The sequence below is a fragment of the Giraffa tippelskirchi genome, chromosome 6, assembly GCF_054371585.1.
Source record: "Giraffa tippelskirchi isolate mGirTip1 chromosome 6, T2T-mGirTip1v1.2.pri, whole genome shotgun sequence".
In the NCBI taxonomy this organism is placed as follows: Eukaryota; Metazoa; Chordata; class Mammalia; order Artiodactyla; family Giraffidae; genus Giraffa; species Giraffa tippelskirchi.
The window spans coordinates 41,335,830-41,361,916 of NC_137280.1; the positions used below are offsets into that span (position 1 = coordinate 41,335,830).

General features: G+C 39.4%; 1 protein-coding gene across 39 annotated transcripts in view; it reads left to right on the plus strand.

The window, feature by feature from the left end:
• The window catches only part of STAU2 (staufen double-stranded RNA binding protein 2), a 333,314-nt gene that overhangs the window by 203,776 nt on the left and 103,451 nt on the right, over positions 1-26,087 (plus strand). The window contains exon 15 of one of the 39 annotated variants that reach the window (XM_081501587.1): positions 10,417-10,554. The exons of the other annotated variants lie outside the window; for them this stretch is intronic. Within the exon in view, the coding sequence (XP_081357713.1) occupies positions 10,417-10,554 (138 nt within the window). The remainder of the gene's footprint in view (positions 1-10,416; positions 10,555-26,087) is intronic. 39 annotated transcript variants of the gene reach the window in all.

Sequence of the window (26,087 nt, forward strand, 5' to 3'; positions counted from 1 at the left end):
TGCCTGTGACTTGTCTTTTCAGTATCTTAATGGCATCTTTTAAAAGTGGAGAAGTTTTCAATTTTGATGAAGTTCAATTTTTTGTTTTTTTTTTCCCATAAATTAAACCTTTTTGTCCTAAGGAATTTTTGACTACCCCAAGGTTGCAAAGATTTTCTCTGATTTTTTTCTAAATACTTTATGGTTTATGCTTTTATGTTTAATGCTGATATTCATTTAACTTTTTGTGTATGGTATGGGTGAGAGTTGGAGTCTGGTTTTCCCACAGGATAACCAGTTGTTTCTGACCATATATGTAATGTGTTGTTTTACTCTAGCTGCTCTTAAGATATCTGTTCCTTTTTGGTTTCACCAGTTTGGCTGTGCTATGTATAGGGTTGTTTTTAATCCTGCTTGGGATTCATTTAGCTTTTTAGATTACCATAACGTTTCTCATTGGTTTTGAAAGATTTTCGGCTAGTTTCTGTTTGTTTGTTTTTTCCAAAAAAATTTTTTTGACCTTTTCTTTGTCTTCGCCTTTTGGGACTCCAGTTACGTATGTGTTGAGTCCCTTGATATTGTCCTTTAGGTCTTTGAGACGATTTACAGTTTTTCACCATCTTTGGATTGTGTAACTTTGGATGATTTATTTTCAGATTTACTGGTTCTTTTCTCTGTCGTCTCCAATTTGCTGTTGAGCCCATATAATAAATTTTTCACTTCAGTTCTATCTTTTTGGGATGGGGGCTTCCCAGGTGGCACTAGTGGTAAAGAGCTCGCATGCCAGTGCAGGAGATGCGGTTTGATCTCTGGGTTGGGAAGATTCCCTGGAGGAGTGCACGGCAGCACACTCCAGTGGTCTTGCCTAGAGAATCCCAGGGATAGAGGAAGGAGCCTGGCAGGCTACAGTCCATAGGATCGCAGAGTCGGACGTGACTGAGCGACTAAGCACACAGCACATTGTATCTGTTTGATCTAACATTTTTATTTGGTAATTTTTTTGTTCTGTTTCCTTGTTGTAATTCCATATCTGTAGGGTCATTAAGAGGGCTTCCCAGGTGGCTCAGCAGTCAAGAATCTGCCTGCAATGCAGAAGACTCGGGTTTGATCTCGGGTGGGGAAGATCTCCTGGAGGCGGGCATGGCAATCCACTCCAGTACTCTTGCCTAGAGAATCCTATGGACAGAGGAGCCTGGCGGGCTGCGGTCCATAGGGTCGCAGAGAGTCAGACACAACTGAAGTAACTAAGCAGCCGCAGCAGAATAGTCATTAAGAACACATTTTTAAAAATTATTTGAACCTCTTTATAATAGCTACTTTGAAATCTTTGACATCTAAATCCAACATCTGGGTTCATTAGGAGTCAGTTTCTTATTGACCACCTTATTTATCAGTGTGCTTCATTTCCGTGTCTATGCATGTCTGTAATTTTTGTTTGAAAGATGCACATTGTGGATAGTATACTAACTCTGGATCATCTTTTCTTCCTTAGATTATTGTTTTTCTTTTTGGTCTAGTGCTCAGTTAAGTTGCTTGGACTAAAACTGCAAGCTTTGCCTCTGCTTTGGTGATATCCCTCAGCTGACATTTTCAGTTAGTTCTTTCAGTTTCCAGCTGCAGCTTTTCCTCTTGCAGTCTTCCCATGCCTGCCTAATTATTTAGGGCTGAGTGTAGGCTCAGACTTTGGAGCCCATCCTTTGCATTTCCTAGCTTGTAGCATTCCCCCTATACCCCCAGTTTTCATCTGATCTGCCAGTCCTTGTCCTTCTGGGACTCTGAGGACACAAATATTAGATCTTTTGTTATGGTCCCACACATTTTTTGAGGCTGTATTCATTTTTTCTCAACTTGTTTTCTCTCTGTTGTACAGATTGGGGGATTTATATTTTTCTATCTTAAATTCACTGATTCTTTCCTCCGTTCTCTCTATCCTGTTGTTAAGCCCCATCCACTGAGTTTTTGACTCTTGGTTTTCAGGTTCTAAAACTTCTGTTTTGTTCCTCTTATATCTTCTGTTTCTTTGGTGAAATTATATGTATTTTCTCATTTGTTTCAGGTGTGTGTATAATTGCTTTTTGAAGCGTTTTTATGATGGCAACTTTAAAACATTTGCCAGATAAGTCAGTGTTGTCTTCGTGTTGACATCTCATGATTATCTTTTCTCATTCAAGGTGAGATTATCCTGGTTCTTGATATAATGAATGATTTTCTATTGAATCCTGGACATTTTGGGTATAATATGTCTCTGTATCTTATTTAAATCTTCTGTTTCAGTAAGCGTCCTCTGGCAGTGTGCCAAATAGGGTATAGGCTCCCTTTTTACTACCAGCTATGGATAGAAGCTCATTTTCTGTCTTGACAACCTGGTGGGAGGAAGGGGACTGGTTATAGATGGATAATTATAGGGTCAGGTAAAAGTCCTGACCCTCCACTATGCCCCTCCTGATATTACACCAGTGAGAAGGAGTAGGGTGCCTCCCATCACCAGATAAAGTTCAAAAGCCCATGAATCCAGCAGGCATGAAAGTCTTGACTCCCGTTTTAGCCTTCTATGTCTTATCATCACCCCAGTAGGGGAATTGGGTTACCTCATTCCAGTCTGGCAAGAGCAGAAGTCTAGGCTTCCCAACTGCTGATGGGGATGTCAGTGTGGGGGTGTGCCAATTTTTTCCATGATGTTTGACTGGAGAGGGCAGCTATCATCTAAACATTTTCTCTCTTTCTCAAGTTATTACTTTTCTGGCTCTTTGGTTGGAGAGAGCAGAGTTTCTTGGGGCTTTTCTCCTCTATACCCACTGGCATTTCTAGGATGCTAGCTATTCTAGCTATTCTAAAGCACCCAGTCCAGGATGCTGCTAAGCTGCTGCTAAGTCGCTTCAGTCGTGTCCGACTCTGTGCAACCCCATAGACAACAGCCCTCCAGGCTCCGCCGTCCCTGGGATTCTCCAGGCAAGAATACTGGAGTGGGTTGCCATTTCCCTCTCCAGTACATGAAAGGGAAAAGTGAAAGTGAAGTCGCTCAGTCGTGTCCGACTCTTGGCGACCCCATGGACTGTAGCCTACCAGGCTCCTCCATCCATGGGATTTTCCAGACAAGAGTACTGGAGTGGGGTGCCATTGCCTTCTCCGCAGTCCAGGATAAATAAGACAAAAAGAAAAGCCAGGAATTCACTGCTGTGTTGTTTCTTGGGTCTTGAAATCCCTAATTCCCTTCCTGGTCTTGCTCCTTCTCTGTTCCTTTCTAAGGCCTCATGTTTGTTTTATGTATATACCAAGGGAATTTACTTACACTTAGCAAAAAGAAAAGGGAAAAGTAAATCTGTTCCATCTTGTTTGGAAGCAGAAGTCATAAATGGTCTTTTCATAAATACAACTATAGTATGTTTCTAAAACCTGTAATTCCTGAGTAGAAAGAAAATGTCCCAATATTTTTATAAACCATATTAAATACCATTATGAATTCCCAATTGTTGCTGGTGGTAAAGAATCTGCCTGCCAGTACAGGAGATGCAAGAGACGTATTCGATCTCTGGGTCAGGAAGATCCCCTGGAGGAGGAAATGGCAACCCACTCCAGTATTCTTACATGGAAAAATTCCATGGACAGAGGAACCTGGTGGGCTATAGTCCATGGGGTCACAGAGTCGGACGTGACTGAGCACACACCCACACACATGTGAATTAAACCAGTATATAATGAAAAGATTTGTTAAGTCTTGTCTTTGATACCTGTTTTTTGAACTGATAGTCAATATGGCGGAATTCTCATACATGAAGAGTAGGAGGATTGCTTGGCCCTCTTAGGAGAAGATTTTTCATGTTTGACTTTGGTAGTATTGTTGTTCAGTTGCTAAGTCGTGTCTGACTCTTTGTAACCCCATGGACTATAGCCTGCCAGGCTCCTCTGTCCTCCCCTGTCTCTTGGAGTTTGCTCAAATTCATGTCCATTGAATTGGTGATGCTATCTACCGTCTCATCCTCTGCCACCCCTTCTCCTTTTGCCTTAAAACTTTCCCAGCATCAGGGTATACAGAGTGCCTATATAACTTATTTTCCTTTGACCTTAGAGAAAGTTTTCCTTATTAAAAAGTTATTTCTCTGCAAAGCCTGTAGATTTTCATGTAGCTTGTTTTACATATGTAAATGGGTGTGTGTGAGTGCATCAAAGCCTGAGTACAAACTACATAAGAGAGGAACTTCTTTTCTGGTAGATGTGTAATTGAGTGTTAAAAATTATTTAGTGTTTTGTTTTGATGGAAATGTAAAACTAAAGTAATTCTGTGTGTGTATGTATAATTTGTATATTAATTGGCTGCCTCCTTAGACCTTCACTGGCATAGTCAATGAAGCAGAAAAGCAGTGAACAAAGATTTAGGATTTGTGGCATGTACAAACTCACCACTTAAAGTAAGAATGCAATTATATTCCTTAACAATACTGAGAACACATCTGTTGTTGCATTTGTTAGACAGTTTTTTTTCTGTGACTTTATACTAGAAATAAATCTGTACATCATTGCTAGATTTTGTATACCAAATAAAGCCATGTAATTTTCAAAGCTTTTCCTAAGCATAGAATTTCCAAAAGAGAGAAAAGATAATTACAGGTTGAGGCTCAGTCTGGATAATGTGATTTCATTCATTCACTTATCCCTTTAGCGGCATTAATGTGACAAGCATATTGTATGCAGAGTAAAACAGATTACTCATCCAGCTAAAACACTGGTACATGACTGAGCATGTTAAATATATGTTTACATTTTAGTTATAAAGGACTTGACTTTAGTTATGAAAAGAATTGAGGAAATAAGCTTTAGGGAAAATCAATTACAGACATTATCCTAATGTAATATTATTCTTCATAATTATACATCATGTCATATCTTAATTTTTAACATTATTATGGGATGTGTTATTCTAATAATATCTGTTATTTATTTTAATGGTAACCATGAGTCAGGCATCATTCTAAGTACTTTTCCTGGGGGAACTTCTTTTATTTATCACTTATACATTCATTAGTTATAAATAGATAACAGTGTGAATTTGTATTACTACCTGGGAAAGTGAAAGTGTTTGTTGTTCAGTCTTGTCCAACTCTTTGCGGCCTCATGAACTGTAGCCTGCCAGGCTCCTCTGTCCATGGAGTTGTCTAGGCAAGAATACTGGAGTAGGTTGCCATTCCGTTCTCCAGGGGATCATCCTGACCCAGGGATCAAACCTAGGTCTCCTGCCTTACAGGTGGATTCTTTACCTTCTGAGTCACCAGGAAAGCACCCAGATAACTAAGATGATTTACATGTTCTCAAGTCATCTAAAAATGTATTTACTGTTGTTTAGTTACTAAGCTGTGTCCAACTCTTTTGCGACCTCATGGACTATACCCCACCAGGTTCCTCTCTTCTGTTCATGAGATTTCCCAGGCAAGAATACTGGAGTCGGTTGCCATTTCCTTCTGTAAGGGATCTTCCAGACCCTGGGATCAAACCTGCGTCTCCTGCAGTGGCAGGAGGATTCTTTACTACTGGGGCACCTGAGAAGCACGCCCCGCAAAAAAAAAAAAAAAAGAGTAGTTAAGAAATGTTTATTACCAATTTACTTATTAGAGTAATATTTATCAAGGAGTATTGTTTTATGCTTTGCCAAGAATATGTTGATTTTCATGTTAATAAAGATACGGCTAGTGTGCAGACTCTGCAAGAATCAAGCATGTTTGGAGTATTCTAAGATCTAGTACTAAATTGCCACCCTTCAGCTCTTTGCTGTCTTCACCCCTCCTTAGAGGCAATAGCTACAATGTGATCTCTGCCTGCTGCTGTGGAGTAAACTCATGAATGGGAGGTGTGCTCATCAAACATGTTTTCTTGACACAGTGATGACGTTAATTATCAGACCTCAATGTACAGACCTTTATCTTAACGATCTATTGAGCAGCTTTCTTTAAACATCGACCTTTTTTACACTCTCTTCATTTTTGGCCCACAGCAGGTGACCATTAAAAATATGTAACAGACAAGCAGTTAACCAGTTCCCTGATGAGATTAGTAAAATAGTAGTCGGACATTAGGGAATTTCTCAACCTCTGCAAGAAACATTGATTCAACTTTTTTTAGAGGTAGGGGTTATAGAATTAAAATTTTTCATTTGAATGGCCCCTCATGTTTTCAGAAGGGCATGAAAAAATTCACATACCTAGCTTTTTATGTAAGTTATTTGATAGCTTATAGTATTTTTCCTTATTTCATTTGTTTTAAGGAATGAGGATATATATTCAAATCAAATCAGGATTTGCCATTTAAACATATCACAAATTGAGCTTTGAATTCTTTATTTCTTAAGTTATCTGAATAGTCTCAGACACAAATCACTTCTCCTTTCAAGAAGAAGAAATCTCTAGGCTGGCGGAAATTGTTAACAGAATGCACAATTATAGCATCTCATCTGGGTTTATGCGATTACAAATCAAACTAGGAAACTTATTTTAACATAAAAATTATTATAGATTGGCAAATTTCAAAGGAAGCTACATTATTTAATTTGCACATATTGGAATTTCTGACCCATTATTTTTAGTGGAATATTTTTTGTAAGCCCAAGAGAAAGAAACAAAATGTCAATTTGCTGGGGTCAATGGTGTTATAAATCCAGAACTAGTGCTACAACAATGTAAGAATCAAGATGAGTTGTGTACATTTTAGAATACAAAAGATAGCAAAATGATATGATTCATAAACACTAAATCTTAAATAAACATAGGAGATGACTTCTGTAGTTTTCTAAAATTATCTTTATTTATTTTTCTTTGATCAAAATCAAGATCTATGACACTGGAATATTATCATTGTATATTGGAAATTTTAGGGCCACATTTGTAGAAACAACTGTTTTGTTGTAGCAGAAATATTTCACCCATCAATCCTGAAGATTTGTACATTGTACAATGCAGTGGAATATTATTACCCTAATTATTTTAGCCTAGAGTTCTAAGATTCCTGGTTTCTGCTGATGCTTTGAATCATCAGAAGCATTTTTAGAGTTAGAAAGATGAATTTTAAAATGTCATTCATACATTATTCTCCTTTAGAAATTTACAGTTTTATGAACTCTGATGTTTCTATATCCAGGAAGAGAATAAATAACTGAAGAGCCATATCCAACTTGTTTTATTAGTGATTGATTATATAAAATATGATTCTTTCTTAAGGCCCTTTTTCTGTATATTGTAACTTTTTATTTAATTTGAAATCGTGTCCTCAAGCAGTAGTTTCCTATATATATATTTTTTACATATTGTTATCTGTTTGGAGGGGGCAGTCTCAGTGCAGTGAGGGTATAAACATGGAATGATTTTATTTCTCCAGCCACCACTTTTCCCCATAATCTGTCATATCTCTCATTTGTGTTTCTTTTTATATTTGGCAAATCCCATGGTTTTCTGGTCACCTTTAGTTTTGAAAAATTTACTGCAGTTCACTGTAAAACTACAAGCTCATGGCCCCCCCACCCCTGCCCCCGCCAGCCATCTGTTTTGGCTCAAGACGCATAGGGGAGGGAGGGTATACGGTGATTTCTTCTTGTCTTCTTCATACTCCAGCACCTTTGAATATTTGTGGTTGGTGGGCTGGAGACTTGATCTGCTTCTGAGACATGTTCCTCTACATTCTACCTCTGTTTCAGGCCTGGTCACTCCTCTGATGGAAGCCCTGCAGATGGACTAGGGGAGGGGAGGGACTAGAGGAGGCTAACACTTAGCCTAGTTTCATCCATTACTGGTTTCCATGTAGATGATGTTCACTTTTTTTTTTCTTTGTTGAAGTATAGTTGCTGTGCAATATTATGTAAGTTGCAGGTGTGCAATTTGGTGATTCACAATTTCTAAAAGTTATACTCCCATCTATTCTGTTTAGTCCAGTTGCTCAGTTGTGTCCGACTCTTTGCGACCCCATAGCTATAGCACGCCAGGCCTCCCTGTCCAACACCAACTCCCGGAGTCCACCCAAACTCGTGTCCATTGAGTCAGTGATGCCATCCAACCATCTCATCCTCTCTTGTCCCCTTCTCCTCCTGCCCTCAGTCTTACCCAGCATCAGAGTCTTTTCAAATGAGTCAGCTCTTCGCATCAGGTGGCCAAAGTATTGGAGTTTCAGCTTCAACATCAGACCTTCCAGTGAACACCCGGGACTGATCTCCTTTAGGATGGACTGGTTGGATCTCCTTGCAGTCCAAGGGACTCTCAAGAGTCTTCTTCAACACCACAGTTCAAAAGCATCAATTCTTTGGTGCTCAGCTTTCTTTATAGTCCAACTCTCACATCCATACGTGACTACTGCAAAAACCATAGCCTTGACTGGATGGACCTTTGTTGGCAAAGTAATGTCTCTGCTTTTTAATATGCTGTCTAGGTTGGTCATAACTTTCCTTCCAAGGAGTAAGCATCTTTTAATTTCATGGCTGCAATCACCATCTGCAAAAAAAAAAAAAAAATGAAGTCTCTCACTGTTTCCCCATCTATTTGCCATGAAGTGATGGGACCAGATGCCATGATCTTAGTTTTCTGAATACTCCATCTATAGTTATTGTAAAATACTACATGATTTTCCCAGCTCCCTCTGTCCCTGAAGGGCAGCCATGTTTCCTTTGGAGTTTACCAGGGGTCCATGCCCCTAACCTTGTTCTTGGTAGATGTCACTTTGCTTGGCCTGAGTAGCCCTTTGGCTTCTGCTGAGACTCTTTTTCATTGAGTCCTACATGTATTGTTCTACCAATATTCAGTGTTTGCAGGATGTCTAATATTTTACAGGTTATGTAGGCTCACGGTGAATTAGAAGAAAAGTTAAATCTTTCAGTCCTAGTATCCAAGCACCGATGGAAATGAAGTTTGACATTTATTTTTTGACTGGAATTGTCTTGTGTTCTTTATGTCCTTCCTAATTTTCATTTCTCTAGAAGAGAAAAATAAAGCTGCAGTAAGTTGGCTGACGTATGAGCATGTTAACTATCAATTTGGGTATTTAGGAGAGTGTCTTGCCTTTCATATAGTCTTTCAGTTGATGTCGAGAGGTGATTATATTTTATTTTAGAAAGCATGTTTTATGAGAGCACTGTATCAGACATAATATTGTAACTACACCATAAATGGTTGTGAGCTGTAGCTATCATAGTGTCACCACTGGTTGACTGTTGCATAAACCTGTTATGTGTTAAGTTTCATTTTCCCCCCTCATATTTCACTGCTGCACAGTGAACAGCAGGCCCACAGTCTTGAACTCATACACTGAGTGAACTTCTAATTTGCTCAGGAGGTACAGTGAATTCAAACTGTCATCAAACCCTTTTCCCTAAAGTTAATTTGGAAAAAAATATTTTTATAACAAAATCTTTAGAGTGCTTTGGAAACACAGCTTTGTATATTGACTTGATTTGAACCCTAAACTACTTTTTATAGATTCCAGCAAGTTTCCCTGCCTTAAGGGACACTAATGGCGAATCTTAACAATCTTACTGGTTTAAAAATGTTACTAGACCATTAGATGAGGGTTTTATAGCATCATTTTCTGTCAGACCCATATTATATGTGTGTGTGTGTGTATATATATATGTATATATATAATTTATCACAAAAGCAACACTATTTTTGCTTTATTAGCTTAGAATTAAACACTGCTTGATAGAACTTTTTTGAAAGTAGATAAATGGAAGGATGGAAATTTTTCCATTGGGCAGATGGACTCACATTCCCCTATGCCCACCCCTCATACCTTACCTCTCATAGAGTGTCTTACACATGGTTTTAATAATGGTTGGTTGTATTCAATTAAAAGAAAAATAATATAGTAACTTTATTTTGGTCTGTACATTATAAGTCATTTCAATTTAATTCATTTTGATTGTAATGTCAAAATTCCAAACAGAACATGGTATACTGAGATACATACACACATATATATATATGTATGTGTGTGTGTGTGTGTATAACAGTGGTTTTATAGGGACTATAATGTAGAAATAGAAGAATGTCAGACCAATCAAGTGGCAGTCACACACACATAGAGTCAAAGATGAGGAAATTCAGGTTGACAAAATTTTATTTGATTCAAATGAACTTGACTTATGCTGACCCTGGAGTCCGTTATGCATTATGAAAAGTTGGACAAAAAAGATGAGTGTAGCATTTAGTTGTGAATTTTTCTTCTGGCTGTACTAATGTAGAGCACTCTGCAAAGCATCTCCTAATACTCTTTTAAAGAATATTAATATATTAATTAAAATTAATAGTCTCCATAGATCTTCGAGTCCCAATAAGGTTTTAAATATTTCAATTGTGTTCTGCATAAGTTACATGAATTTCTTTTTGAAAGCTAGAACCTTTGCAAAGGACCGATTGCATCTGGCTCCTTCTTACTGGTGGCATTCAGCAGCTTGCGTGTGTTCTGTTATAGGTACACTACTGTGATAGACAGAGTGGCAAAGAGTGTGTGACCTGTCTGACATTAGCCCCTGTGCAGATGACCTTCCATGCTATTGGAAGCTGCACTGAAGCCAGCCATGACCAGATAATGTGCCACTACCATTTTGCTGTGCTATGGCCCAGCTAAGACATCCCAGACCATCAAAGTGGAAGCTATGTGCACATATACAGCTTTGCTTACCCTAATATATCAGCCACTAGTGCCACCTAACTAGACTTTTGAGAAATCAAAATTGTGGGTGTGTGTGTATGTGTGTGTGTTGGTAACCTGGTATCTTAGGAGATATAAATTATTTTGGACTTCTGGTTTGTGATTCTTTATTAAATATAAAATTCTCTTATAAGGAAGAAGTAATGGCCCTATGTTATTTTTATTTTTAATAATTACATATTGAAAGAAGGGTCAGCAACACAATATAGATAACACTGGAATCTCACTATGATAAACTCACTAAGATATTTATGACTTAGTTCTATTGAAGAGAGTTTCATGTTACAGACTATATAAAATAACTGGGTAAAGTTTTATAACCATCCATTTATTCTCATAACTTGGGATATTATTAAAATGACGTTCCAGTGTTATTTTTACTTTTAAAAGTTTAGTTCTGAAATAAAGCTAAAAATCTGAAAAGTGTATTTTCTGAAAAGACTAATGCTTTTGATTGTTTAGACAGCAGCTTGAGAATGCATCCTGTTTATAATACATATTTTCAAATAAAATAACCATGAGATTAAACTAATGATCTAGGTCATAGAATTTCTAGTTTGGAGTCAAAATAAATAGACATATAGAGCTTACTGTATGACTAACCAGCTGTGCTTTTTAAATTAACCATTTTCATGCAGAACATTCATAACACACTTTCATATCCTTTTCTCAGTAAAGTTCTAATAGTCTTGCCTGACTCTTCTTTTCTGAGTAGTATCCTTGCATGAAAAGAATAAAAGAGCATAATAGTGTTATCTTCTCAAATACATGGTTTATTGTCCAGCCCAAACAAGACCTAAGAAAAACATTCCTAAGGGCATACCTCTCTAGTTCATCATGTCCCTGACATTATGGATTTCCAGTCATCATTGATTGGGGACAAGGCATTGTGGTGTTCCGGAAGGAGCAATAATCGAATTGTAACTAATCTGAGTGTTCGTTACTAACCACAGCATACATAAGCTGCTACAGCAGCCTGGGTGAATACTGTCATCTCTTTGGGACTCTGTTTCCAGGGATGCTAAGTGAGGGAGTTGAGTTGGTTAACTTGCAAGATTCATTCCAGTGCTGCCATTTTACAATGCTCTAAGTGATCTTCATGCTCTTGGTTGAATGAGCCCAGCCAGTCATTAACAGATAATAGCATGCCAATCTGGGAAGCAGCTAAGAGGTCTCGCCATCACTTCTCAGAGTTCAGCACTCATGTTAGCTCCAGCTGCAGAAGAGACTGCAGCAGGGCTTGGAGGCACAGGGTCTGACCTAGATAATGGAATGTTTTTTGTTTCCCTGTGTAAAACTGCAGCTGAGCTATATGTCGGGTGCCACAGATGCATGGTATGAATGGTAGACATGGTTCCTGCTCTTACGGAGCACACACTCCAGCACCTTCACCCTCTGAATAATTGGCAAGAAGTCTATCTGCTGCTTATCCAACTCTATATACTCACTCATGCCAAAAAACAAAGGGCAACAGCAGCATGAGATAACCATCCTACAAAGGTCTCTCCTTAGGCAAAGCAAATAAATAAAAGCATTCTCAGAAACCCACACACTTGAGAAGAGCAGCTCACTGTTAGCAGAGGTAGCTTGTTGCTATAAAAAGAGTATTGGACTGGGAATGGAGACTGGGATCAAACCCAGCATTGCTGTGAACTAGCTGTGGGACCTTGTCTCTTCACCTCTGGAATTTGGCTTCCTCATGAGTCAAATAATGAGGCTGGTTCAGGCTTGTACCAAGTCCATATATGTGGATATATATACCAAGTGCCAGGGCTACAGTTAGCCTGTAAGGCATTTTTACAAATTAGAAAAAAAAAAAGACACCTCTGACTCGAAGTATCCAATAGAAAATTGTCATAATAGACAAATCCACAGTAACTACAGTGCAAATGCCCTCCCAATCAAGGTGTGTAGTGTACAGCCCCCACAACTATACACAGTGGTCTTATTCTACATTTATCTGGAATGTTAGTTACTCAATGGTAAGTAAATAAAGAGATTTTTATACTAAAGGAAATACAACTGCATTACAGGTGACAAATTTCCATGAAATTTTAAGATGAAAAAAAAAAGACTTCTAGGCAATACGTCATGGGTGGATGGGTGGATAGATGGATGCATAAATGGATCCATGACTAGAATGACCATCCTGTTTATCAAACACTCTGCTTTGGTGGCCTCAGAGGTGCAAAGTGGGGGTGGTGGTGTGATCAGTGCCCCTGCCTTGTGCTTGGGTAATTGGGCTCCTAGAGGAGAGCAGACACAGAGTAAACCTCTGCTTCACGTCTTCTGGCTTTTCTACATTGTGTTGCCATTTCCTCATACCAACGGTCTGTCTGAGCAAAAGTTACTCCCTTACCATACCAAAAGTGTAGGCTCCAACTCACCAGGTGAAAAGATGGGCCACTGAATGCTTTTTAACCTGTTTTGTTCTGTGTTTTCTTTTTTTTAATGCTAGAAAACAGGACAGTACTTTAAAGCAAGAGAAATTACTATTATTTAATAAGTGTTTTCTATTCTTAATTCATCTGAACCACTGCAACTGAACAAGAGAATAAGTATTTGGGGAAAAAAGGAGAATATGTAAAATTTAGCAGCAGTCCTTCCTAGGAAACTCAGATTGTTCTTATGTATATAGAAAATGAGGGTGAGAAATGGAAGAAGTCTGTGGCCTTGAACCTTTATAGCTCACCTCCTTCTCCTCCTCCTCCTCCATCTTTTGTGGGTATTGGAGCTCCAAGTATTTGTTTTAGGTTGACACTGCCAGCATCATCAAGTATCTTAGTACAGACTTTGCTCACTGTGATACCTCATTTTTAAAAATTAATTTCTATTGTAGTATAGTTGATTTACAATGTTGTATTAGTTTCCACTGTGCAGCAAAATGAATCAGTTATATATATACATATATCTGCTCTTTCTTAGATTCTATTCCCACATAGATTATTACAGAATACTGAGTAGAGTTTACAGCTTGTCTTCTTAATAAAAAAAAAATGTAACTCTAGAGACCCAGTAAAGTGGAAACTGCATGTGTGGTATACCAGTCCATTCCCCTCACTGTACCAAGAGTAACAGGATGGGGAACAGTAAGTGAAATTCTCTATCAAGGTCAGTATAGATATGCAAAATAGTCGGGGAAGAGATTCAGTATCTATATGCTGGTGATGTCCAATTGTACAGAGCTCTTAATTCTTCCTTTCCCCCATCCCAAGCCTGTTCTTCCCTCTTTTTATCTTTTATCTCCTTTCTCTTCTATCCCTCCTGGTAAATGACCATCTACCTCGTTGTTCAGGCCACGCCCCTTGAAGCATCCTTGCCTCCTCTCTCCCCTTCACGTGCTACATCCAGTCCTAACTTGTCTTCCTCTAAATTACATCTCCAATCTGAACACTTTTCACCACCTCTAGCATTACCATTCTAGTTTAAGTCATTAGCATTTTTAATCCAGACCACTACAGTAGTCTCTAAACTGGCTGACCAAAATTATTTTTAAGATAATCAGATCATATTGCTCAGCTGCTCAAAAACTTCCATTGGCTTCTCATCATACCTGTTGTAAACCCAAAACTTTTGTTATGGCCTCCCAAGTTCCTACGTGATGTGGCCCCACTACCTCTCCAGTTTCAAATCCTGCTACTCTCCTTTTCACTCGGTCCCAGTCTCACTGGCCTTGTGGCCAGTTGCATCATAATAGATGAAAGAAACTAGACTCAAAAGGCTACGTTCTGTAGGTGTATATGTGATGTTCTGGAAAAGGTAAAACTATAGGGATAGAAAATACATCGATTGTTGCAGAGGATGGCGAGTGATTGACCGTGGTGGGGGGGATTGACCATGTGTCGTCATGGGGAAGTTTTGGGGGGTGATTGAGATGTACTGTATCTTGATTGTAGTAATAGAAGCTCGTCTGTATACATTTGTCAAATTCACAGGACTGTACACTCAAAGGGGTAAATTTTACTATATGCAGATTACACCTCAATAAACCTAACTTTAAAAAACCTCAGACTCATTATTTTATCAGTTACTCATGTGGTATTGATCCCAGGGAAATGTGGAAGGATGTCATCCCCTTCCTATGTTCTCTGAGTGTTGGATCCACCTTGGGAACGTGCTGTGTTTCACTAATAGCCTGGATTAGAGCTCCTCTGAATACCAGTGGTTGATTAAGGCCTCTTAGAATAATTATTAGTCTCCAAAAACTCGTCTTAGCCGGCTCCTAACTTTAGGGAAAGGGTCTGTAAGCCAGTGTTTCCCACTTGTAAACTCTGAATTCTCATCCGACAGCCTCACTCAGGGCGGTGTCTGCCTCGAGGTCCCCACCTGTTTGGGTGAGAATGTTCTACATGTATTTGCCTTATTCACCATAAGAAATGTGATATTATACATTCACATTAGTTTAGAATGTTTAATTGTCCAGAATATAAATATAGTTTAAATTTATAGGTGTTGAGTTTTGTTTTAGAAACATTTGTTAACAACTATGTAGGAATCCTGCACTGGATACTGGATCATCCAAAGATAACTGCCTTAAAATTCCTTATAATAAGCTAGGTAACTTATTATAGTCCTCTCTGGGCCAGTCATCTTGCAAAAATTTAAATTTATAGATCATATGGTGATTTCAAGGACCATCATCCTTATTCATAAGTCAAATTTTAAAAAAAGCATTTATTTGTTAAGATTGAGCTAGTGAAGATTTTGGTCAGTATTTTTCAGAATATCCTATTTGGAAATTAAATTTATATTGTAGAGTGTATATTAGTAAAAGCAAAAATAATACTGCAGAAAGATTTTTAGAATATCCTGTCTTGGTATAACTCAGAAGATGCTATCTGTCCTCTCTCCTGGCCTGATACCCTTCTTCATCTTTATATATCATTCCAAAATGTTACTGAGTACCTCTCCCTCTCTGTCTCTTTGAATTACATCAGTCACCTTCTATTGCAGCCTCAAAATCATAAACTTCCTTACTTATCTGTATATTTTCTGTTTATTCATTTTCATTCAGACTCATTATTAATCTCAGCAATTTCACAAATACTGGGTAAGCAAGATTAGTCAAAATACTGTAGCTTAATTTCGGGTTAACAGTGTTACCACTGCCTACCTTAATTTTTTCAGATTAGCTCTGAAACTCACTTACTTTGTATAACTAAAAGAATGAGCTAATAAATCAACCACCTAACGAAGCACTAACTACCCAATACAGTGTAACCTGCCTGCTTGTATTTGCTGTAAACTGACCTCTAGTCATCACCACTAAGTGAGATTATCTTACAGAGCAAATGGCAATGCATGTTTAACACATTACTTAGAATCTTACAAATCAATGATTTTACAAGAGAAAAGGAACACAAGCCAAATTTATTTTCTTTTTTTAAAAAATTGAGGTGTAGTTTCAAGTGTACAACAAAATGATTCACAGTTTTTAAAGTTATACTCCATTTATTGTTTTTATAAAACATTAGCTATATTCTCTGTTTTATACTATATATCCTTTTAGCTTATTTATTTTATGTATAATAGTTAGTACCTCCTCATCCCTTAACCCCAGCTTGCCTCTCCTCCCTTCCTGCTCCCCATGGGTTACTAGTAGTTTGAACAATAACCAGATTTATATATAATGTGTTTACCGTGTACTAGATACTGTGCTAGACCTGACTTAACATTATTTGTTTAATTCTTCTGATAATTTAATGAGGTAGAAACTGTACCATTTGCTTACTTATTTCACTTGCTATATTGCCTTTGAGGGTTTATGCCCAGGTTAGTAAAATCAAACGTAGTTGTTCTCAATACATGTGCTTTGACTACAATTCAAGGCAGACTTCTCAACGAAAGGGCAGCCATTAAACTGAGAATTTACAAATCTTAAGAGTATTTTCTTCTACTTTTGATTAAATCCTATTCATAGTTCTTTTGAACTATTAATTACAGGTCTCTTTGAGTAATCGGGGCTTCCCTGATAGCTCAGTTGGTAAAGAATCCGTGGTTGGGAAGATGCCCTGGAGAAGGGAAAGACTACCCACTCCAGTATTCTGGCCTGGAGAGTTCCATGGACTATATAGTGCATGGGGTCCCAAAGAGTTGGACACAACTGAGCGACTTTCACACTCACACACTCACTTGAGTAATTGTGTCATAATGTCTTAGAGTTGTATGGTAATGTAAAATTAAAAGAGAAAAATACTTGACACATACTATCTAAGTATATGCTATCCCACCAATCATACTATCACACTGTAGACTATGTACAGAATTTTGTAGTCCTAGAGAGTCCTAAATGATAATACACATACTTCCTGGCCCTTTAGTCTAATGGAGTGTATTAGCTAAGATGCTTTTGGCCACAACTAACAGAAAAACTGACTCATTTTGGCTTAAATAATAAAAAATCTTGTTATCTCACATAACAGGAAGTTCAAAGGAAGGGTGAACTCCAAGGTTGGTTGATAAAGCTGCTCAATGATGTCAACAGGGGTTTGGGTTTTACTTCATTTATAAACTCTGCCATCCTCTGCTTTATCCCCCGTATCATGGAAAGATGGCCACAGTGGTTCTCTGTGTCACTGGTCATATAGTCACATCTTAGGGAAAAAGAAAAAAGAGTTCTGATCTCCATCTGTCTCCTTTCTGGGGCAAAGATATCTGTAGCTGGAACTCCTCCTGCCATCTTTCCTTCCCAGCTCAGGCCTGGATTGTGTTGGTGACATGCTCACATCTAAACTAGTCACTGGCAAGAGAAAAGAGATCACTGCTAGTTTAAATGCCTGAAGTGAAAGGGTTATTGAGGAATCAACCACAAGGACTATTACATGAGGGATAAAATGCCACATAAATAATTTACAGTTTTCTAGTAGACCCACTTAAAAACTAAAAAGAAACTGATAAGTTTAATCTTCATAATATTTTTTTATTTAACCCAATATATCTAAATTATCACTTCAACCTGCAATCAACTTTTTAAACTATTGAGAGATTTCATATTTTTTTATACATCCCATTTTGGACTAGCTTCTTCCAAGTGCTCAGTGTGTTAGAAAGGATGAACTCCAAGGGCATTATGACTCGGTCCTTGCCTGTGTCTCCAGTCTCACCCTTGACCGTTCTCCATGTGCCTAAGTTGTACCCACACTTTATGTCTTGGAACATTTGTTACCGCATCGCCTGCTCTCTTGTATCTGTCTTTTTTGCACTGTTTCCTCTGCTGGGGCCATTTGCTCCTTGCTTATAAGAGAGATTTTGTTATAGCCATTAGATCCAGCCAACACGTCACTCCAGTCAATAAGCCTTCCCCAAACCTACTTTTTTTGAAAATTTTCAATTGGAGGATTATCACTTCCCTGTTTTATGCAGCAGCTCCCCACTGGCTATCTGTTTCACGTCTGGTAATATATACGTTTCAATGCTACTCTCTCAATTTGTCCCACCCTCTCCTTCTGCCACTGTGTACAAAAGTCTGTTCTCTGTGTCTGCATCTCTGTTCCTGCCCTGCAAATAGGTTCATCAGTACCATTTTTCTAGATTCCATATATATGTGTTGTTATAATTTGTTTTTCTCTTTCTGATTTACTTCATTCTGTATAACATACTTGAAGTTCATCCACCTCACTACAACTGCCTCAAATTCATTGCTTTTTTTGACCGAGTAATATTCCATTGTATATATGTACCACAACTTCTTTATCCATTCATCTGTTGATGGACATCTAGGTTGCTTCCATGTCCTGGCTATTGGAAATAGTGCTGCGATGAACACTGGGGATACACTGTCTTTTTCAGTTATGATTTTCTCAGGGTATATGCCCAGTAGTGGGATTGCCAAGTCATGAGGTAGTTTTATTCCTAGTTTTTAAAGAAATCTCCCTACTTTTCTCCATAGTGGTTGTATCAATTTATATTCCCACCAACAGTGCAATAGGGTTCCCTTTTCTCCACACCCTCTCCAACATTTATTGTTTGATAGATTTTTTTGATGATGGCCATTCTGACCGGTGTGAGGTGATACATCACTGTGGTTCTGATTTGCCTTTCTCTAATAATGAGCAACATTTTTTTCATGTGTTTGTTGGCCATTTGTATAGCTTATTTGGAGAAACTAAACCTACTTTTTACATCATCCCACTGTTACATTGATGAAATGATTTTCCCATTATTTTTTTCCTTATCGGTGTACTCCACTGAGCACTGAGGTCCAGGGTGGTGTCTTCTTTGCCTGAGTATTGCCTGTGACTTTGCTCTGGCACTTAGGAGGCATGATAAAACTGATAGTGTTAGTTGCTCAGTCATGTCCAACTCTTTGTGGCCCCTGGACTGTAGCCCAGCAGGCTCCTCTGTCCATTGAATTCTCCAGGCAAGCGTACTGGAGTGCTCAGTCATTCCCTTCTCCGAGGGATCTTCCCAACCCAGGGTTTGAACCTGGGTCTCCCACATTGGCAGGCAAATTCTTTACTGTCTGAGCCACCAGGGAAGCCCACCAGGCTCCTCTGTCCATGGGATTCTCCAGGCAAGAATACTGGAGTGGGCAGCCATTTTCTCCTCCAGGGCATCTTCCTGAGCCAGGGATCAAACCCAAATCTCCTGTGGCTGCTGCATTGAAGGCAGATTCTTTACCACTGAGCCACTGGGGAAGCCCACTTAGGAGGCACTCAATATGTATTTATAGCATGGAAATGAATTTCTGAGAAAATTTAGAACGACTTGGATTTGGTAGGATTCATTTGATAGAAATGATGAGAGAAATAGAATGTTTGGCCCAGGTTGTTTCCTCTGGTGGTGGCTTTATAGGTACATATTTTATGAAAGCATCTTGAGGCCCTCCAAATGTGACCTCAGAGTATCTAAATAATCTGAATACATGTAACTGTCTTTGGGAATCCATCATAGATCTCCATTAATTTCTTTACTGATCTATTTGTAACTTTGAATTTCTCTAACCTGAGTACATCCTTCTCAGTGTCTAGATTACTTTTTAAAAGTTCCAACACTGCTTTCTGGTTCTAGCGTTTCACAAAGTAATACACACATCAGTAGGGCTTCTCAGGTGGCTCAGTGGTAAAGAATCCGCCTGCCAGTGCAGGAGACACAGGTCGATCCCTGGGTCAGAAAGATCTCCTAGGGAAGGAAACGGCAACCCACTCCAGTATTCTTGCCTGGAGAATCCTGTAGACAGAGGAGCCGGGTGGGCTACAGTCCATGGGGTCACAAAGAGTTGGACACAACTGAGTATAGACACCATTTAAGTCAATATTCACTGAATAGTGTCATGGAGGATTGCATCCCTCTAAATATAAAGAAGCACGGACTTCATAGGTTTGAAACACAATTTCCCAAGACAAACAGGGCTTTGTATTACTATAAAGGACACTTAAAAGACTGACATTGTGTAATAGCAGGCCTCACTGCATTACCCTAGACATACCTGCAATAGGGTTATGGTTTTCTTTGCATTACATGGACTCGGTATAAGTTTTGAACTTCACTTTTTCACTTACTCCACTATCAAACCACAGTGCCGAGGACTAGAGAGTTTTGAAAGAGAAGGTAGAAACACTGCCTTTGGCAGCTTCTAGGAGGTTCTGGAGCTGCCAAAACTCAACACGAAACTTGATTTTTGTTTATTTTTTATGAAATAGGATGCTGAGAGAGATACTAAAAAGACACATCAGTCTTAATGTTTGTTTTGGGAAAGTGCTTTCATATTTGTTGTTTTTGTATTTCAAGATATTTCTTGCATCTGAAACTTATCCCATGATTATAGGAATAAAATTTCTTCTGCTGGCTTTTCATTTGCAATATAAAATTCCCATTTTACACAAATATATCTTATAGTTAAGGCATTCAATTACATGTTTTTTCTTTATGTTTTGTATGTTGGTAATTAGTCCAGTAGTTCGAATAGCAATTTTTTTTCTTTATTTTTAAATTTTGCTTATTTATTTTTAATTGGAGGGTAATTGTTTTACATCTTTTTTTGGGGGTGTTAGTTCTAGAAGGTCTTGTAGGTCTTCATAGAACCGTTCAACTTCAGCTTCTTCGGTGTTACTGGTCGGGGCATAGACTTGGATTACCGTGATATTGAATGGTTTGCCTTGGAAACGAACAGAGATCATTCTGTCATTTTTGAGATTGCATCCAAGTACTGCATTTCGGGCTCTTTTGTTGACCATGATGGCTACTCCATTTCTTCTAAGGGATTCTTGCCCATAGTAGTAGATATAATGGTCATCTGAGTTAAATTCACCCATTCCAGTCCATCTTAGTTCGCTGATTCCTAGAATGTCAACGTTCACTCTTGCCATCTCCTGTTTGACCACTTCCAGTTTGCCTTGATTCATGGACCTAACATTCCAGGTTCCTATGCAATATTGCTCTTTACAACATCGGACTTTGCGTCTATCACCAGTCACATCCACAGTTGGGTATCGTTTTTGCTTTGGCTCCATCCCATCATTCTTTCTGGAGTTATTTCTCCACTGATCTCCATTAGCATATTGGGCACCTACTGACCTGGGGAGTTCATCTTTCAGTGTCCTATCCTTTTGCCTTTTCATACTGTTCATGGGGTTCTCAAGGCAAGAATACTGAAGTGGTTTGCCATGCCCTTCTCCAGTGGACCACAATCTGTCAGACCTCTCCACCATGACCCATCCGTCTTGGGTGGCCCCACACGGCATGGCTTAGTTTCATTGAGATAGACAAGGCTGTGGTCCGTGTGATCAGATTAGCTAGTTTTCTGTAGTTTTAGTAGTGTGTCTGCCCTCTGATGCCCTCTCGCAACACTTACCGTCTTACTTGGGTTTCTCTTACCTTGGGCCTTGGGTAATTCCTCTTGCCGCCGCCACCGCCGCCGCCGGCCCTAGCCCCCGGCCTGGCCTAGCCCCTCTCGGCTGCCGCCCCCGGCCCCCAGCCCCCGGCCCGGCCTAGGCCCTGTCAGCTGCTGCCCCCGGCCCCCGGCCCGGCCTAGCCCCTGTCGGCCGCTGCCTCCGGCCCCCGGCCTGGCCTAGGCCCTCGGCCGCCAAAAAAGATGTCCTTTTCATTATAGGGGACTGGAATGCAAAAGTAGGAAGTCAAGAAACACCTGGCGTAACAGGCAAGTTTGGCCTTGGAGTACAGAATGAAGCAGGGCAAAGGCTAATAGAGTTTTGCCACGAGAACGCACTGGTAATAGCAAACACCCTATTCCAACAACACAAGAGAAGACTCTACACATGGACATCACTAGATGGTCAACACCGAAATCAGATTGATTATATTCTTTGCAGCCAAAGATGGAGAAGCTCTATACAGTCAGCAAAAACAAGACCAGGAGCAGACTGTGGCTCGGATCATGAACTGCTTATTGCCAAATTCAGACTTAAATTGAAGAAAATAGGGAAAACCACTAGACCATTCAGGTATGACCTAGATCAAATCCCTTATGAGTATACAGTGGAAGTGAGAAATAGATTTAAGGGACTAGACCTGATAGACAGAGTGCCTGATGAACTATGGACAGAGGTTCATGACATTGTACAGGAGACAGGGATCAAGAAAATCCCCATGGAAAAGAAATGCAAAAAAGCAAAATGGCTGTCTGAGGAGGCCTTACAGATAGCTGGGAAGAGAAGAGAAGCGAAAAGCAAAGGAGAAAGGAAAGATATTCTCATCTGAATGCAGAGTTCCAAAGAATAGCAAGGAGAGATAAGAAAGCCTTCCTCAGCGATCAGTGCAAACAAATAGAGGAAAACAACAGATTGGGAAAGACTAGAGACCTCTTCAAGAAAATTAGAGATGCCAAAGGAACATTTCATGCAAAGATAGGCTCGATAAAGGACAGAAATGGTATGGACCTAACAGAAGCAGAAGATATTAAGAAGAGGTGGCAAGAATACACAGAAGAACTGTACAAAAAAGATCTTCACGACCCAGATAATCATGATGGTGTGATCACTCACCTAGAGCCAGACATCCTGGAATGTGAAGTCAAGTGGGCCTTAGAAAGCATCACTACGAACAAAGCTAGTGGAGGTGATGGAATTCCAGTTGAGCTATTTCAGATCCTCAAAGGTGATGCTGTGAAAGTGCTGCACTCGATATGCCAGCAAATTTGGAAAACTCAGCAGTGGCCACAGGACTGGAAAAGGTCAGTTTTCATTCCAATCCCAAAGAAAGGCAATGCCAAAGAATGCTCAAACTACCGCACAATTGCACTCATCTCACATGCTAGTAAAGTAATGCTCAAAATTCTCCAAGCCAGGCTTCAGCAATACGTGAACCGTGAACTTCCAGATGTTCAAGCTGGTTTTAGAAAAGGCAGAGGAACCAGAGATCAAATTGCCAATATCCGCTGGATCATTGAAAAAGCAAGAGAGTTCCAGAAAAACATCTATTTCTGCTTTATTGACTATGCCAAAGCCTTTGACTGTGTGGATCACAATAAACTGTGGAAAATTCTGAAAGAGATGGGAATACCAGACCACCTGACCTGTCTCTTGAGAAACCTGTATGCAGGTCAGGAAGCAACAGTTAGAACTGGACGTGGAACAACAGACTGGTTGCAAATAGGAAAAGGAGTACGTCAAGGCTGTATATTGTCACCCTGCTTATTTAACTTATATGCAGAGTACATCATGAGAAACGCTGGGCTGGAAGAAACACAAGCTGGAATCAAGATTGCCGGGAGAAATATCAATAACCTCAGATATGCGGATGACACCACCCTTATGGCAGAAAGTGAAGAAGAACTAAAGAGCCTCTTGATGAAGGAGAAGAGTGAAAAAAGTTGGCTTAAAGCTCAACGTTCAGAAAACTAAGATCATGGCATCTGGTCCCATCACTCCATGGGAAATAGATGGGGAAACAGTGGAAACAGTGTCAGACTTTACTTTTTTGGGCTCCAGAATCACTGCTGATGGTGACTGCAGCCATGAAATTAAAAGATGCTTACTCCTTGGAAGGAAGGTTATGGCCAAGCTAGATAGCATGTTTAAAAGCAGAGACATTACTTTGCCAACAAAAGTCCGTCTAGTCAAGGCTATGGTTTTTCCAGTGGTCATGTATGGATGTGAGAGTTGGACGGTGAAGAAAGCTGAGCGCCGCAGAATTGATGCTTTTGAACTGTGGTGTTGGAGAAGACTCTTGAGAGTCCCTTGGACTGCAAGGAGATCCAATCAATCCATCCTTAAAGAGATCAATCCTGGGTGTTCACTGGAAGATCTGATGTTGAAGCTGAAGCTCCAATACTTTGGCCACCTCATGCGAAGGGTTGACTCATTGGAAAAGACCCTGATGCTGGGTAGGATTGGGGGCGGGAGGAGAAGGGGACGACAGAGGATGAGATGGTTGGATGGCATCACCGACTCGATGAACATGGGTTTGGGTAGACTCCGGGAGTTGGTGATGGACAGAGAGGCCTGGCGTGCTGCAATTCATGGGGTCGCAGAGAGTCAGACACGACTGAGCGACTGAACTGAACTGAACTGAATTGTTTTACAATGTTGTGTTGGTTTGTGCTTACATCAGTGTAAATCAGCTCTAAGTATACATGTATCCTGTCCATCTTGAGCCTTTCTCCTGCTTACACAATCCCACCCCTCTAGGTTATCACAGAGTACCAAACCGAGCTCCCTGTGTTATACAGCAGCTTCCTCCTAGCTCTCTGTTTTACATATGGTGGTGTGTATACGTCAGTGCTACTCTGCCAGTTCATCCCACCCTCTCCTTTCCTCGCTGTGTCCACAAGTTGCTTCCGGTTTTGTTTTTTAGCTGTTTGTCTTTGAATTGAGATATAATTGAAATATAACATTGTATTAGTTTTAGGTATACAACATAATGGTTTGATATATGTATATATTGTGAAAAGATTACCACAAGTTTAGTAAACATCTGTCATCACACATAGTTACATATTCAGTCATATCTTCAAAAAATATTTCAGGAGGGAAGGTCACCAGGTAAAGCTTCTTATCACTGGGTAGTTATTACTTAATGGACTAGAACAGGAATCAGGAAACTACAGCTCATGGGCCAAATCCAGCCTACCCCCTGAACTGAGAATGACTTTTAGACTTTGAAATTTTGGGGAAAAAATCGAAAGAAGATTAATATTTCATGAGATGGGAGCTTCCTTGGTGGCTCAGATGGTAAAGAATCCGCCTGCAATGCAAAAGACACAGGTTCAATCCCCGGCTTGAAAAGATCCCCTGGAGAAACAAATGGTTACCAACTCGAGTATTCTTGCCTGGAGAATTCCATGGATAGAGGAGCTTGGTGGGCTACCATCCACGGGGTCACAAAAAGACACAACTGAGCCACTAACACATTTGTACACACATTTCATGAGATATGAAAACTACATGGAATTCTAATGTTAGTAAGTTTTATTGGAATACAGTCACGCTCACGTGTTCAGGTATTGTTTATGACCACTTTCACTACAACAGCAGAAACGAGTAATCACAACAGAGACCTTTTGCCTACAACACCTGAAATATTTACTGTCCTCTCCTTTATAGAAAGTTTGTTGATCTAATCCCCGAACTAGAAGGAAGAAACATCAGGCATGCACTTTTTGAATTTTGTGTCAAATGTTACTGTAAACATGGTCATTCAGAGTTCATTCTCTTTCAGAAGCATGTCATTTTACTGAAAATGTTGCCTATATTATAATACAGTTAGATTTGGTTGTGAATTTTGGATTTATTTATAATAGAAAGCAGTTTAATTCGCTAAGGGAAAAATAATTATCTTTATTCATCAGTATTCATTGAAGCATTGAAAGAAAGTTTACTGGTAGCAAAGGTTACTTTTGTGTCCTTTTTGAAATCCCATTTAGAAATGCTTCTTAACTGAGTTTTGTGTCTGTTTTAAGTAATAGAGAATATTCTGTTGTTTCCATAATGATCTTTCATCTCTTCCTTTCAAATATATAACCAGTTTCCATAACCAACAATCAGTTACAGGGGAAGGTAGTGGGAAGATTGAATATTATACATTTTATAATATGTGAAAATGAAAGTGAAAGTCACTCAGTCATGTCCAACTCTTTGCAACCCCATGGTCTGTATAGTCCATGGAATTCTCCAGGCCAGAATTCTGGAGTGGGTAGCTTTTCCCTTCTCCAGGGGATCTTCCCAACCCAGGGATCAAACCCAGGTCTCCCACATTGCAGGCAGATTCTTTAACAGCTGAGCCACGAGAGAAGCCCATACATTTTATAACTGACTCATAATTTTATTTATGCTTAGTGCATCATGACCACATTTCCAAGAGGTTATATATATCGTCATATTGGATGCACAAGTGACTTATCAACTTAATGCATAAAATAATTTTGGACTATAGTCAAAACCCACGAGTTTACCTTATTGTTTTCCTTCTCCTTTTTTTTTCTTGAAATGATGCATGCATGCTAAGTTGCTTCAGTTGTATCCGACTCTTTGTGA